General features: G+C 34.9%; 1 protein-coding gene across 4 annotated transcripts; it reads right to left on the reverse strand.

The window, feature by feature from the left end:
- Positions 1-379: 379 nt before the first annotated feature.
- Positions 380-14,794, reverse strand: LOC137489785 (uncharacterized). Of its 4 annotated transcripts, XM_073931769.1 has the most exons (11): positions 14,616-14,794; positions 13,288-13,450; positions 13,068-13,099; positions 12,907-12,972; positions 12,697-12,768; positions 12,486-12,557; positions 10,343-10,414; positions 10,121-10,198; positions 9,911-9,982; positions 3,249-3,354; positions 380-617 (listed from the first exon to the last, which is right to left on the reverse strand). In XM_073931769.1, the coding sequence occupies exons 2-11, from the start codon at positions 13,337-13,339 to the stop codon at positions 559-561; spliced, it is 681 nt and encodes a 226-aa protein (XP_073787870.1). In that variant the 5' UTR covers positions 13,340-13,450; positions 14,616-14,794; the 3' UTR covers positions 380-558. The 4 variants fall into 4 exon arrangements, with proteins under 4 accessions (XP_073787870.1, XP_073787869.1, XP_073787868.1 ...); XM_073931768.1 differs by having other exon boundaries at positions 13,288-14,794; XM_073931767.1 differs by having other exon boundaries at positions 12,907-13,099; positions 13,288-14,794.
- Positions 14,795-14,820: the final 26 nt, after the last annotated feature.

Genomic DNA, 14,820 nt, shown 5'->3' on the forward strand with positions numbered 1-14,820 from the left:
TCAGCTTTTACCACTGTATTCGTGATCAAGAAAAATATGAATGAAGCTGTTTTAAAATTTAAACAATATTAATGTTCATTTTATAAAATTACACAATTATAATGCCCTCATGACAATCATATTTGACCGATTTATTAAATGCTTTTCTCTTGTCTTGGTAATGTCAAGTTGTCATGACAAAAATAAAAAAACGTGTGATGTATTGGTTTGTTAAGTTGTCATTTAAAATTGACATAACGAAGCACATTACATCAAATTACAACTGTCATAAGCATGCATAAAATCTCATTCATTAGTCATGACATTTGTAACAATTATATAGTTTTTATTACAGTTTTATAAACACATTCTTTAAGTCAAGTGGTATCAAAAAGACTACTTCTACCTGATTCCATTTCAGCATCAAACCTGTTTCTGACAAAGTCCCTGATGTTTTGAATGGAGCGATTTGCCAACATAGGATGCTCTGCGGATTTGCATTGTTGGCATTCTATTTTTGTGGCAAGTTTACCCTTGGAAACATGGCTTTGGAAATGTCTCAATACTGCAGCAATTTCATCAGGAGACCATGGTCTTTGTTTTTCTTCTTGCGTAATTTTCAGAAGATTTGAGAATGACTGCAAATAAGAAAACAGATTCATGGGATCAGCACCATGTTGATCAGAGCTCATCTCCATTTCCCAACCACACCCTTTTCTCAATCATTCTTTATTTAACTTTTTTTGATTATTACTAGAAGTAATTGTATTTTCACAATACTCAAATTTGGAACTGATCAGTACTGGAATTTAAAAACATCTATTTCCCGATAATATCTGGGCTGAGCTCATTCTTAAACAGCGCTCATTTGCCATTGTGTTCACGTGCTCAACAGAAATGACTGTGATTGGCCTTAAAAGGTCATCAGTTTACCAAACTCACCAATGTTTACTGAGTGTAAGCCAAGGTTATTATAGTTAATGAAAACGAACAAAAAACGAAAACTAAAATGTAAAATAATTGTCGTTAACTAAAATAAAAATGAGAGTTTTTTTTAAAAACTAGACCTAACTGAAACTGTATTGTGTACATACATAACTAACTGAAACTAACTAAAGTTATAGCAAAAACCTCCGTTTTCATATTTGTAAATGTATTTAATACATAATCTTACTGTAAGCCTTTTAGTAGTAAATATAATCTGCGCGCAGGTGTTTGTTTTTAACCTTTTCGCACCTGAGTCTCCTGCCGCCATTGGCCAGATTGAGCCGGTTCTTCTCTAGTCATCCTTACTGTTGCTCCCGCGACAAAAACAACGAGTGGACATGACAGCAGCACGGTGACAGCATTAATTACAGAGACTTAAAACTATTACTTAAACATATTTGTGCTCAATAATGGATTTTATTTCAGTATCGCAAACTAATCTTTTTAACCGGATCTTCTAAGTGAACCAATTGAACAAGCTCACCAAATCAAACTGAATAATTTCAAACGAATCGCGTCTCAAGTAAGCACTTATCCACAAACTACTTACTTTATAACAAGCCTAATACCCCCCTCTGACCGTACGTTCACACCGAAAGCGGCGAGAGCATCCAAGGTCGCCCTGGCGACAACGCTGTCTGCCTTCAGCTCCGGCGGTGAGAGCGTCAAAACTCGCTACATTGATCTCGTACTTAAAGGAGCCGTTGCAGCATTATCAGTTACATTCCTGCATAAAACATGTTTTTAGCGTGAAAATGTTGCGCACTTCTTATCAAATTCATATAACAATGGAAGATCAAGTTGCATGTGGTGTGGCTTTGCTCTATTTATCCAATATGTGTCCATATGTCTGAAATATCCTGAAGCAGCAATACTGTTTTGTACTGTCACATCGCGTGAGATTCCCGCTTTTTAAAGATAAATTTACATAACATTGATGAACATCAGTAACTCGCCAGTAACTTATTTAATGTATGTTCCTGTAAGAAAACATTGTAAATAATTGGAAATCCGGCGACCGCAATAATCAAACCCTTGGGAACAATTGTGGTCGGAACCAAAGTTCACAGGTCTGTGTTCCCTGAACTGCTATCAAGCGGTGGACGTCTTTATTCTGATTGCTTGCCGCCGAACCGCGTCATAGCTCATTACCATAAAGTTGACTTCATTTCAACTCTCCTCGACGCTCACGCCGGCGAAGACGCGCCGCGCTGCTCCTCGCCGCTTATCGTCGCCTATCGCCGCCGGCTCTCATTGAAAATGAATGACTTCCGGCTATTTTGACGCTCTCGCCGCTTTCGGTGTAAACGTACGGTGACTCTGAATAATCCAATATATACTCATTCAGTTTTTAGAACAGTAACGTTACATTGAGAAGCGGTGAACCGATAAAACTGCGCATGCATGATTCAGTGAACCAAACACAAAAGGTACAGCCTGCTGTATGACTGAACTGAATTTAAAACAACTACAGCTAAACCGATGGCTTAAATGAGAGGATCTGGTGAAAAACGTAAGTTTATTTCTTAACAGACAATCGTAATGGAATTTAAATAAGTGAATCATGATTCAGTTGGTTGCAAAACTTTACTGTAAGACATTTTTCATATCATGGTGATGTTTTAACTGACTGAATTACTATTGCTGACTACATAATGTTGAGTCATAACATCCACGTTAAAAATCTATACCTCCCATCACCATGCCCGGATTAATAATTCAGAAGCCCCTGATCTTCACTGCTTTAAAGCACTCCAGTGTTCGAATTTTTGTGTTTACACTTAGTAAACGGTGGGGAGTTGATGACCTTCACAGTCAATAACAGTCATTTCTGTTGAGCATGTGAACACAACACCAAATCAGTGCCGTTTAAGAACACGATCAACAGTGCTTAAATTTTAGTGGGAACGTTTAGCGGACGTTTTTCAAATTTCAGTACTGACTGGACCGCATACCGCATCGTGAGAGCACTTAGGTGCAACAATTTAATTAGTACGATAAACTAATTGACCATACTTGGCACTACATTGTGCCTTAATAAAAATGTAAATAAACAAAATGAAATAACTTGATTTATGATATTGGCAATATTCCTTTTAACAGGTTCTTAGAAAAAAGAAAGAGAGAGAGAGAGAGAGAGAGAGAGAGAGAGAGAGAGAGAGAGAAAGAGAGAGAGAGAGAGCAGTAAATCAAAACATGACTTTAGCTGGGTTTTCACAGAGAGGGTTACAATTAATTTTTTATTGTTATTATTTTTTAATTTATCAAAGCACAATACTTACTTTTACATTTTACCCTAACCCACTTGAATGCATTGTAGGGCCCACTGCAGCTGGCACATTTATCCAAGCTTGACACAGCTACTGATATTACATAAAGTTTACAAATCTGTTGAAAAAAAAAAAATCATCAGCAGCAGTAAATACACAAGGACACAATACACAGCCTATATTAATACACAATATACCACCATAAGTAAGTAGAAAGACACACAACACCTAACCCATGTTAAATACACAATATAACACTGTAAATAAATATCAGGACACAACACACAACCTATTAGGCATGGGATGATAGTCAGTTTCAAGGTTTACAGTTAAAACAAAAAAAAAAAATGTTATACCATTCCTAAGGTATATGTACGTTTTTTTGTTTTGTTTTTTTTTTAAGATGTTGTCAAAGACCATCTACAACATAAACTACAATTCAGCTTAAATTCATCCCACAATTCCTCAAACATTTGAAAAACAAATCACTTGTGCACCACCATTCAGCATGCTGTGCACCTGAACAGTGCAGTGGCTTATTATTCAAAGAAAAGAAAGATCTCCAAAGATGTATTTTCATGTTGTAAAGAAATCTGTGTTTTTAAAAACTAATGGAGATAACAGAAGTCAATTACATGGTTTCCACTACATTCATTCTTTCATGGCGGGGCGCCACACCAAAATTTACCCCACCACTGCTACATTACTACTCATTCAAAACATTCAGTCATTGTTTTTTTAATAGCGGGTTACAAAACGCACCAAAACGCATTAAAAGTTAAAGGTGCAGGTGATTGTCTTCAGAAACATTTGTTGTTGTGCTGGTTGAAAGTCTCTTCACAGTCCAATAGTAATGATTACAGTAAATGATCTAAATGTGTTTAAATGTAATTTTATATTCTGGGCAAGGCATAAAACTAAAAAATGTTTACCCAATTAAATAGAGTCGGACCGACATCTCCCATAACTCCGATAAGCAGCTCAGACTGTCTGTCAGCAAATGTAGATTGGGACTTCTGCGCATCCGTTCAAGCCATTAGGATGTGCCCGTCTGCATAAGCTGCCGGGCCGTCACGAGACGGACCAGGAGAAATCAAAAAATGAATTGAAACTTTTAAAAACCTATATCAATATTGGAGTAACTTGAGCACGCTGGAAGAAAGACAACACCATTGCTGAAGTATTACTGTTAGACAGGTAATGTTCTGTTTTAAAACTATTTTAGTCAGGCTAAGCTAATGTTAGATTGTGTTCTGTTGTGAATGACTTATATGCACAGACGTGTTGTTCAGCCACTGAAATCTCCCAGTGAAAGATTGATGTGATTATTTTCAGTTTCATAAGGTCCTTTTACAGCATCGATAATGTAGATTTATATTTAGTTTAACAACAAAACATCAGTAAATAGCTCTATTCCGCCTAACTGCTTTATTGAGCTGAAGTTGCTTTTATATTCACATTGGGTCATTTTTGAACAATGCCAGCCTTCCTATACCGTTTACCGCTACTCTGAATATTCGCTCTGAAATAGCATGTAAGTATGGCTAAGTAATATGTAATTCCTGCACGACGCTGGCTAAACACTAAGTCTAACTGGCGAATGACATGAACTAGTGGGTTGTCTGTCTGTTGTTGTGATGCGGTGCGCGCGCTAGTTACTTCAGGGGTTGTGGCCTTGAATCACAGTCCCTCCCCGCCGTCCAAAGATAATATGCTAAGCGGTTAGCATTTTGGCACATCACCTACTGCACCTTTAAGTGAATTATGACAGAGTGAACTTTTCTGTAACAGTAGTATTGCTGTGCGTTATTTGTTTAAGTAGTTGGTAGATCAGTGTAAAAGGCCCAAGAGAGTCTGCCGCCACATCTGAAAAAAATTCTAAAGAAAACACTGAATTATATATTTTTATTATTTAGCCTGACATGTTGAACGTTTCAAAATAATTTAAATGTTTCTTAAAAAAAATATATACCTTGATTTTTTTTTTTTTATCCAAAGTAATCATACTGTCAGAATCATATACCAGCCCATGCCTACAACCTATTGTATAAGTGAATACAACAACAGTAAATACGAGGACACACAACCTAATTTAATACACAATATAGTACAATCAGTAATTATGGGGACACTACACACAACCAATAGGTCCAATCTGGCTTTAGTAATGGAAACCTGCATCTTCTGTCCCTCCCCCACAATACACAACATGACAACAACAGTAAATACGAGGACACACAACCCAATTTAATACACAATATAGCACAATCAGTAATTATGGGGACACTACACACAAGCAATAGGTCCAATCTGGCTTTAGTAACAGAAACCTGCATCTTCTGTCCCTCCCCCACAATACACAACATGACAACAACAGTAAATACGAGGACACACAACCTAATTTAATACACAATATAACACAATCAGTTAGGGCTGCTCGATTATGGGATAAATCATAATGACGATTATTTTGGTCATAATTGTTCTCACGAATTATCAGTTGAAGTCAAAATTATTCGCTCTTCTGTGAATTTTTTTATATACAAATATTTCCCAAATGTTGTTTAACAGAGGAATTTTTCCACACTGTTTCCTGCTTCTTTTGGTAAAGGCTTATTTGTTTTATTTCGGCTAGAATAAAAGCAGGTTTTAATATTTTGAAATCTAATTTAATAGCTCAATATTATTAGCTCGTTAAGCAATATATATTTTTAATGGCCTGCAGAAGAAACTACTGTTATACAATGACTTGGCTAATTACATTAATAGGCCTTTAAATGTCACTTTAAGCTGAATACTAGTATCTTAAAAAAATATCTAGTAAAATATTATGTGCTGTCATCAAAGCAAAGTTAAAAGAAATCAGTTATTAGAAATGAGATACCAAAACTATTGTTTAAAAATGGGTTGAAAATAATTCTTTCCATTCATAGATATTGGGGGGAAAGGGTCGCTAATAAATCAGGAGGGCTAATAATTCTGACGTTAACGGTATATATGCAGTTATTTTCCTTCCTGTAAATAAGGAAAGGGAAATAAATACAATAAAAAAAAAATATGAAACAAACTGAGCTTTAAGCATCTTCACTGCAAGAAAAAAAAAAACTTTAGCTACAAAAGTCCTTCAGTCAAGAGCAGCGAGAGATTTTCTCCATTTGTTTGATAAAAAATTAATTCCTTAAGCAGGAATATTGCATGCTGTCACTTAAAAGAATAGTGCGGCTCTAATATGGTTTCTCTTTCACATGTTTTTTTATTCTCAACTAGTTTATTACAAAAATGAGGGTTAAAATGAATAATCACTAAACACCGCGCTCTGACACGAATGTGCATGTATTTGACCATTAAAGCACTCACTTTAAGATGACTTTAGATGTGTGTGCTCTGCTCGTCTCTGAGGCCAAGCACGCACACACAACAGCATGCGCTCGTTTGCACGTTTAAAAACATGAATGATTCGAATGTACATAAATGAATGATGCTCATCCCGTGCTGCAAAAGTTACATTACAGTAGATGCTTTTAGTCATTTTTACGTGGAACTGAGCTTTGCAGAGCAACAAATGTGCAAAACTGGAAAGGGGCGGTATATGATGCAATAATCGTTTATCTTGATTAATGTTTTTTCATGATTGTTAGAAGTCAAAATCGAAATCGGATTATCGATTAATTGCACAGCCCTAAAATCAGTAATTATGAGGACACCACACACACACAACCTATAAGTCCAATCTGGCTTTAGTAATGGAAACCTGCATCTTCTGTCCCTCCCCCACAACATGACAACAACAGTAAATACGAGGACACACAACCTAATTTAATACACAATATAACACAATCAGTAATTATGGGGACACTACACACAAGCAATAGGTCCAATCTGGCTTTAGTAATAGAAACCTGCATCTTCTGTCCCTCCCCCACAATACACAACATGACAACAACAGTAAATACGAGGACACACAACCTAATTTAATACACAATATAACACAATCAGTAAATATGGGGACACTACACACAAGCAATAGGTCCAATCTGGCTTTAGTAATAGAAACCTGCATCTTCTGTCCCTCCCCCACAATACACAACATGACAACAACAGTAAATACGAGGACACACAACCTAATTTAATACACAATATAACACAATCAGTAATTATGGGGACACTACACACAAGCAATAGGTCCAATCTGGCTTTAGTAATGGAAACCTGCATCTTCTGTCCCTCCCCCACAATACACAACATGACAGCAACAGTAAATATGAGGACACACAACCTAATTTAATACACAATATAGCACAATCAGTAATTATGGAGACACTACACACTAGGGCTGCACGATATTGGAAAAAAAATTGACATTGCAATATTTTTTTTCCTGCGATATATATTGCGATATTTTTTTATATATATACTTAAGACTAGTGCTGTGATGGTCACCGTGACAACTGGGTCACCACCGTGGTTAGTTGCCACCACGGTTGTCCATTGTCAAAAAAGAGAAAGTGATAAATGGAAGACATTGATGAGAAATGGAGCAACATATTTGGTAACTAGTTAAGAACGCGCCGCCCCGCAGCGTAGAGAAACCTGCTTTGCGAGAAATGCTGGCGGCGGAACAGAAGCAAGAAACCCTATCGCATGGTTGTGAAAAAGTAGCCTGTCTGTGCATTTTCGCTACAAGCACACCGTCTAACAGTGTATTGCTGGAAACATTATAACCCCATTCTTCACTTAAACCGGACAAAGTCAACATGTTAGTTTTTCTGGAAAATAATTTAAAATACGAATACAAAAGGTGGAGAGAACCTACGCTGTTTTTTTAAACATCTGACTTACATTGTTACTAGGTTAATATTTTCTTTTTACTTACAATTATTAATATTTATATTATTATTACACTGATGAGTAAAGTGCCATTTAGGCTGTTTGCTAAGTAAAGTAACATTTAATTGTTATTATTATAAGGTTTCAAGCAGTTAAAGTTTTTTAATATTTAACTACAATATTTATAAACAGTTTTGTGTTGTTTTATTAACGAAAGTTAAATGCGTACGTTTATACCGAGGTTTTATTTATTAATATTAAGTTAAGTTATTCCTTAATTTTTACATTAAAGGTAAATTAACTTAGGTAGGCTACTTTATTTGTTTATGTACGAGATCGAGGAACAAGTTTGCCAGTAAATAATGTTCTCACCACTTTAAAAAAATAAAAAGATAAATAATCAGCGAAAAAGATGCAATAAAAAATGCGAGCGCTTAATCATTCTTCACAATCAGATTTGTACGTGCAATAAGCCTAGGGTATATTTAGCATACAAGAACAAGCCCTAAAACAAAGTCTAGAGAGAATTTTAATATTAGTTAATATTAATGATTATAAACACGAATTGCGTTGTATGATAAACGCCTCACAATGTCGTGATCTTTTCTAAAGAACAGATAATCCATGTTATCGCCGTCTCCCCAGCCAGGTTTTCATCTGCTTTTTGTTTCTTCTTCTAGCTACAAACAATAAAGTATCAGCGCCAGACCAGTGGTTTAAATGATATTTCACTCTCCTGATTTTTTTTCTTTTTTTTTAAAAAAACATAAATGTTTAAAGTTTTGTATTGCATATATATTTTTAAAGATTATCATTCAGTCTACCTGCAGCGCATACGAGAGGTTGCAAATCCCCTTTACTCATGCTACCTATTTCATTTATGACACTGTAAACTTGACTTGGCAGGCTGATCATCTTTAAACTCAAAAGGTATTTTTTTAACTTCTGCATAATGCGATGTTTCTTATTACAACTGTTAGCGGTGTCAAAATGAAAGCAAACATTAAAAAGGGTTTTGTTTTATCAATTGTATAGTTTAGTTTTAATAATAATGAATACAATAAATTATAATATTGATTATTGTGTAGACTACGGTGTCCAACAAAACATTTTTATTAGGTTACTCTAATAGACCTAATCCCTAACTGAAAAACGAATGTGAAAATGACAGGCAGTTGCGTCCCTGCTAAAATTAATTTAACGACCAATTTCTTTTGCATTTTTTTCCCTTTTAGAGATCAAGAGAGCTGTATTTAAGAATTATTTAACTAAAACATTAATTGAATGCCCAGTTCTTTCCCGTGTGAGTTTAGTGCGCCTCCTGATCTTCGTTTTAAAGGTTACAGGTGCACCCTGACCTGACGCGGGGACCAGATCTCTGCACTATTGCTTTAATTTCACAATTTTCATAACTGCATTGCATTTTCATATGGTAAAATATCAAAATTTATGTTCTGAAAGTAGTAGGAATGACAGGAGTGTTAGTAATTAATGACAGAAAGAACTTGCGCTTTTGAGTGAACTTCTGTCAAGTGTTATTTTAGTATGATTAAAAAAAATTATTTAACAAAAATAGTAATGCAGTATTTTTTTGCTCTGCCAAGCCTTCTCTGTTGCTGTGGGGCGCAGCAGCATGCGTCAGTCACCCTTTCCCCCAGCCCCACCCCACCCCCGACTCCTGAACAGCATGCAACACACAACCTATTGGTCCAATCTGACTTTAGTAAGAGAAACCTGCATCTCCTAACTATTCCCATTTTAAAAATGACATAATATCCAATTACACAAATAACCCGGAGAGCAATTCTGCTAGGTATCAAACACTTGTAGGTATCAAATACATTTACCTTCTGTGTTCCAGTATTGTCTCCTGCACAGCTGAGTGAAGTACTGGTCTGGATTTCAGTGTCAGAGGTCACCTGTTTAGATGAACAACACTATTAACACAAGTAAATCCTTACAGAACTAACAAACTGTATAAAAAGTAAACTTTATGAGAGTTTCAGCATATATAGAGAGCTAAACTAAGAGAAAATATACAGTCAGCGTTCTCAGACATTTATTTTCTGTGTTCCAGTATTGTCTCCTGCACAGCTGAATGAAGTACTGGTCTGGATTCCAGTGTCAGAGGTCACCTGTTTAGATGAACAACACAATATTAATATATGTAAATCCTTACACAATTGACAAACTGTATAAAAAGTAAACTTTGTCAGTTTCAGCAAATATAGAGAGCTAAACTAAGAGAAAATATACAGTCAGTGTTCTCAGACATTTACCTTCTGTGTTCCACCATTCTCTCCTGCACAGCTGAGTGAAGTACTGGTCTGGATTTCAGTGTCAGAGGTCACCTGTTTAGATGAACAACACAATATTAACTTGGGTTGGGTACCAAAACCTGGTGCCATTATAGCACCGGTACCTAAGTAACCAAAGTGTACCGGATCAAATCAGCATATGAATTTTGGGGCCTAATTTCAGTGCCACTGGTGCTGCGACAAGGACGTATGAAGGACGTAAACATTTAATCCTAAACAACTTTGAGGAATACGGACAGGCAATGTAAGTGATTGTTACTGTCGCTTAGGGAACGGACGCACGCAATGCGCGCAGTAAAGCACATTCAGCCTGGTTTTCGGTCAGCGAGAGCGACACTCCAGATCAACACGCATGACCACTTTCATCAAAATTGCTTAAACTAAGCATTTTAAAGCATATTTTACAAGCAAGGATTCTTACACAGCAATGTGCTTTACAAAAGTTGTGTCGTGTAAGGGGGAAACATGTCAAACTTAATGACACATTTGAGGGCTCAAAGGCGGAGGAACTCTACTTTCGCGGCACTTGCTCTCTGTAAAGGTGCTGCGCGGATCAGTTCCCTGCATTCGTCAGAAGTTGACGCCCAAATTGACACAGGTAATAAAAAGATTGAACTGCAGTCATGTTCAGGTTGTGAAACACTATCAAAATGTCCACTGTTGATGATATTAGACTTCTGTTTTCAATAGCGATTTTAACACTTTTATAATAGGAAGTCCTCGGCTATGCAGAGACCATTATTCATTAGAAATCTAGTGTACAGAGTTTAACGTTAGGAAATGCAGTCTTGAATTTACAAACAGTCGGTAAGTACCAAAGAACAGATGTAAGACATTGATCAGATGTAGTTTTCAGTCACGCTCATGCAAGTCATATTCAACTTGTTTAGTTTTGCCTTCATTCATTTTTGATTTCCGTCTTCAACATGATTTATTTACAACACTTTTTTAAACACAATAGTTTAACTTATAACTTATTTCTAAAATCTGCTGTTTTATCTTCCCCATGCTAGACAGTCAGTGCAGAACATTTTACTATTTATTTTGCAAGACAGTTGTATTCAGACAAAGTCCCTTTAAGTATTTTATAGTCTTTTATTCAGATTAAAGTGTAATTTAATGACTTAATCAGTTTACTACGAAAGTTAAAATTATTCAAATTATTTTGTAACTGATTTTTTGTGTAAATCAAAAATATCCAGCAAATATTTCTTGAAGAGGCTAAAAATACTGACCTTATTTTTATTTAAATTAAAAACAGCTTTTATTTATGAAATAAACAATAAGATATAGAACTTATAATAACTCTGGAATAATTCTTTTTTTTTTAGGAAACACTTTGAACATTTTTAGAAAAATTATTTTAAATGAATGGGAAGGCAAAATAAATTGACTTCAACTGCAGGCCTGTTAAAGTTTACAGATGCAACAATGTGCCTTGATGTACTTGAATGTTAGAAATGTGTTCTCCTACACCAGTATAACGTTACTCGTCAAATAAATGAACAAGGAAGGTTATTTTGAGTTTAAGTTATTTAATTATCTTGTTTATGAAGACTGCAAAGTAATGCAAGAAAAAAAATGACTTTGAATCATTTTTTAAGTATTTTGTGATATACATGTTAAAATGTGCCTTCAAAAGTACGTGGCCCCTGCCCGCTCCCCCACAGGTTAATAGTAAGCTATTGTAATTTCAAATTGCAAATCCTAAATTCATGCTAACCAACAAATGATCAAAGGAAATGTATTAATGCAATTCAAATACAAAAATATGAATTGATGTTTACTTGAAACTTTAATTATATTGTTCTATTAAAATTATTATTTTTTTAATTGTCAAATAAAAGATTTTTCTAGAGTCATCCACCATAATTTTGTGGCTAAAAAGTATCGGTTCAGGCACTGTTTTGGCACCGGTTTCGTTTTAAAAGTATCGATTTACAGTAGGTATCAAAAAAAAAAATGATACCCAACCCTTATATTAACACATGTAAATATTTACACAATTGATAAACTGTATAAACAGTAAACTTTATGAGAGTTTCAGCATATATAGAGAGCTAAACTAAGAGAAAACATACAGTCAGTGTTCTAAGACATTTACCTTCTGTGTTCCACCATTTTCTCCTGCACAGCTGAGTGAAGTACTGGTCTGGATTTCAGTGTCAGAGGTCACCTGTTTAGATGAACAACACTATTAACACAAGTAAATCCTTACAGAACTGACAAACTGTATAAACAGTAAACTTGACAGTTTTAGCATATATAGAGCTAAACTAAGGGAAAATATACAGTCAGTGTTCTCAGTCATTTACCTTCTGTGTTCCAGTTTTCTGTCCTGCACAGCTAAGTGAAGTACTGGTCTGGATTTCAGTGTCAGAGGTCACCTGTTTAGATGAACAACACAATATTAAACAAATGTAAATGCTTGCAGAATACGGTATTTTTCAAAGATTTAAGTTTATTTTGGCTTAATTTTATATAACCAAATAATTTTTAAGAAAACAACTTTAATCTCTGCATACCTTGTTCCTCCATGGCCATTCTGAAACATCATAGTTATAAGTGATCTCTTGCCCTGGACTGATGTCCTTTGTTGCGAATAAGCACAAATAGGGTTTTCTATCAACATTGATTATTTTCATTTTGCTGTTTGTGTTTATATGATTGTCATTAATAAGTCTACCCAACGAGCCATCTTCTCTTGCAGCATCAACCCTGAATCATAGAAAACAATGCCACCTCATGTAATTACAGTAGTTACTAAATTACACAGTAAGTAATTGCAGATCAAAAAAAATTATCAAGTTTTGGAAAAGACAAGTTCCTTTTTTATATATATATATATATTTAAGGAAAATACAGAAACATAAATGTTAGCAAATTTAATAAAGCAATATACATACCATAACAGTCTTCCATTAAAAAGCAGTTGAAACAAAAACACTTCAAGTGCATTATGATAAAGTCTGCGTCTTCTTTCACATTCTTCTTTGGTTATTATGTCTCCTCTATATTCAACTAGAAAATCTTCTTTTCTATAGTGGCTAGAGCTGAATACTCCCCGACCTAGCAAATGATTTTTCAGATTAGTCATGAAAAAGAACAATTATTGGAGATCCCTGACGTAAACAGACTTTTTTTTCTTACCTTTGAATAAGCTTGTATTTTATTTCAAACCCAGTTTTATCTTTTGAAGTCAAAGCATAGTACACTGCTTCATCCTTTGGTTTCAGTTTGAGTCTCTGCGACCTTGCTGTCACCATTTGTCGCAAGCAATGCACCAATGTCACTGTACATCAATGCATTTTTGTAATTTTTTTTTTTAATCATATTTAGTTTATTTATTTTTTCAAAGGGTACACATGTTAAAGTTTGTGCTTAGTCTGTAATATGCATGTCAGTATGACATGCCAGTGAAACAGGAAAAAAAATGTAATGTAAGTTACTTAAAATTATTTGTTTGCTTTTTCTTTGTCAGTAAAATGTCAAATACACACAGACTACATATTTAATAGGATGAAACATCTGTATACACGTTACCTTTACAGAAATATTCACATGTGCAAAATACAAATGTGAAATGTGTGCTTCTGGAACACTTTTGTGTGAATCCCATGTTAATTCATGCCAAAACCACCAAAAGTGTTTTGGAACCACGTTTCACATTTAGATTTACCATATGTGAATGTCTTGTGACCATTTTGTAAGTGTAAGCAACATTATTCATAAATAAAATGAAAATGAGGACAAAATAAAACGATTAAACTACTTCATCAGCACGTGCTATGAAAAATACAGTTAACATACAGTTATGAAAACATATTCGTCTTGTATCTTGGGTGCAGTAAAAACGTCTAATAACAAGTTAGACCATAACGTGTAACTTATCATTACATACATTAGTGATATCAATCTGACAATAACGTTATGACTTGATTAGCAAATACTCATCTTACAAAATTAATAAGCACACTATAAACGATTACATGCAACGCATCTGTTACTTTGGTAAGCCATGACGACATTGCAAACATAAACGTAATACTAAAACAATAAATCATCATTTTAAAAACGATAGTTCATCATTCTTGACAGGAAATGAAAAGTACGCTAACTTACAAGGTTAACAAGATTACTTGGTTTACTCGCTGTTAAGTTTAGTCAAATAATGCACATTAATCGTGTAACGTTAGTACACTTAATTATCTGGGTGTTTATTTAACAGTCTTACCTTAAAGGTCTTGAAACTGATGATTGACACCCATGTGTCATCGGATCTTCCAGCATAAAATCGCTTGAGTTCAGTGGCTATCAGTTTCCATAAATTAATTCACATTTAATCAATCGTATGCAATCAATCGTCGAATAAACAAGCTCCGTGCTTCTTTGTGTTGTCTTCAAACGATGAGTGATATCCATCTGTCCAGCGCGGAATT

The sequence above is a fragment of the Danio rerio genome, chromosome 19, assembly GCF_049306965.1.
Source record: "Danio rerio strain Tuebingen ecotype United States chromosome 19, GRCz12tu, whole genome shotgun sequence".
NCBI lineage: Eukaryota > Metazoa > Chordata > Actinopteri > Cypriniformes > Danionidae > Danio > Danio rerio.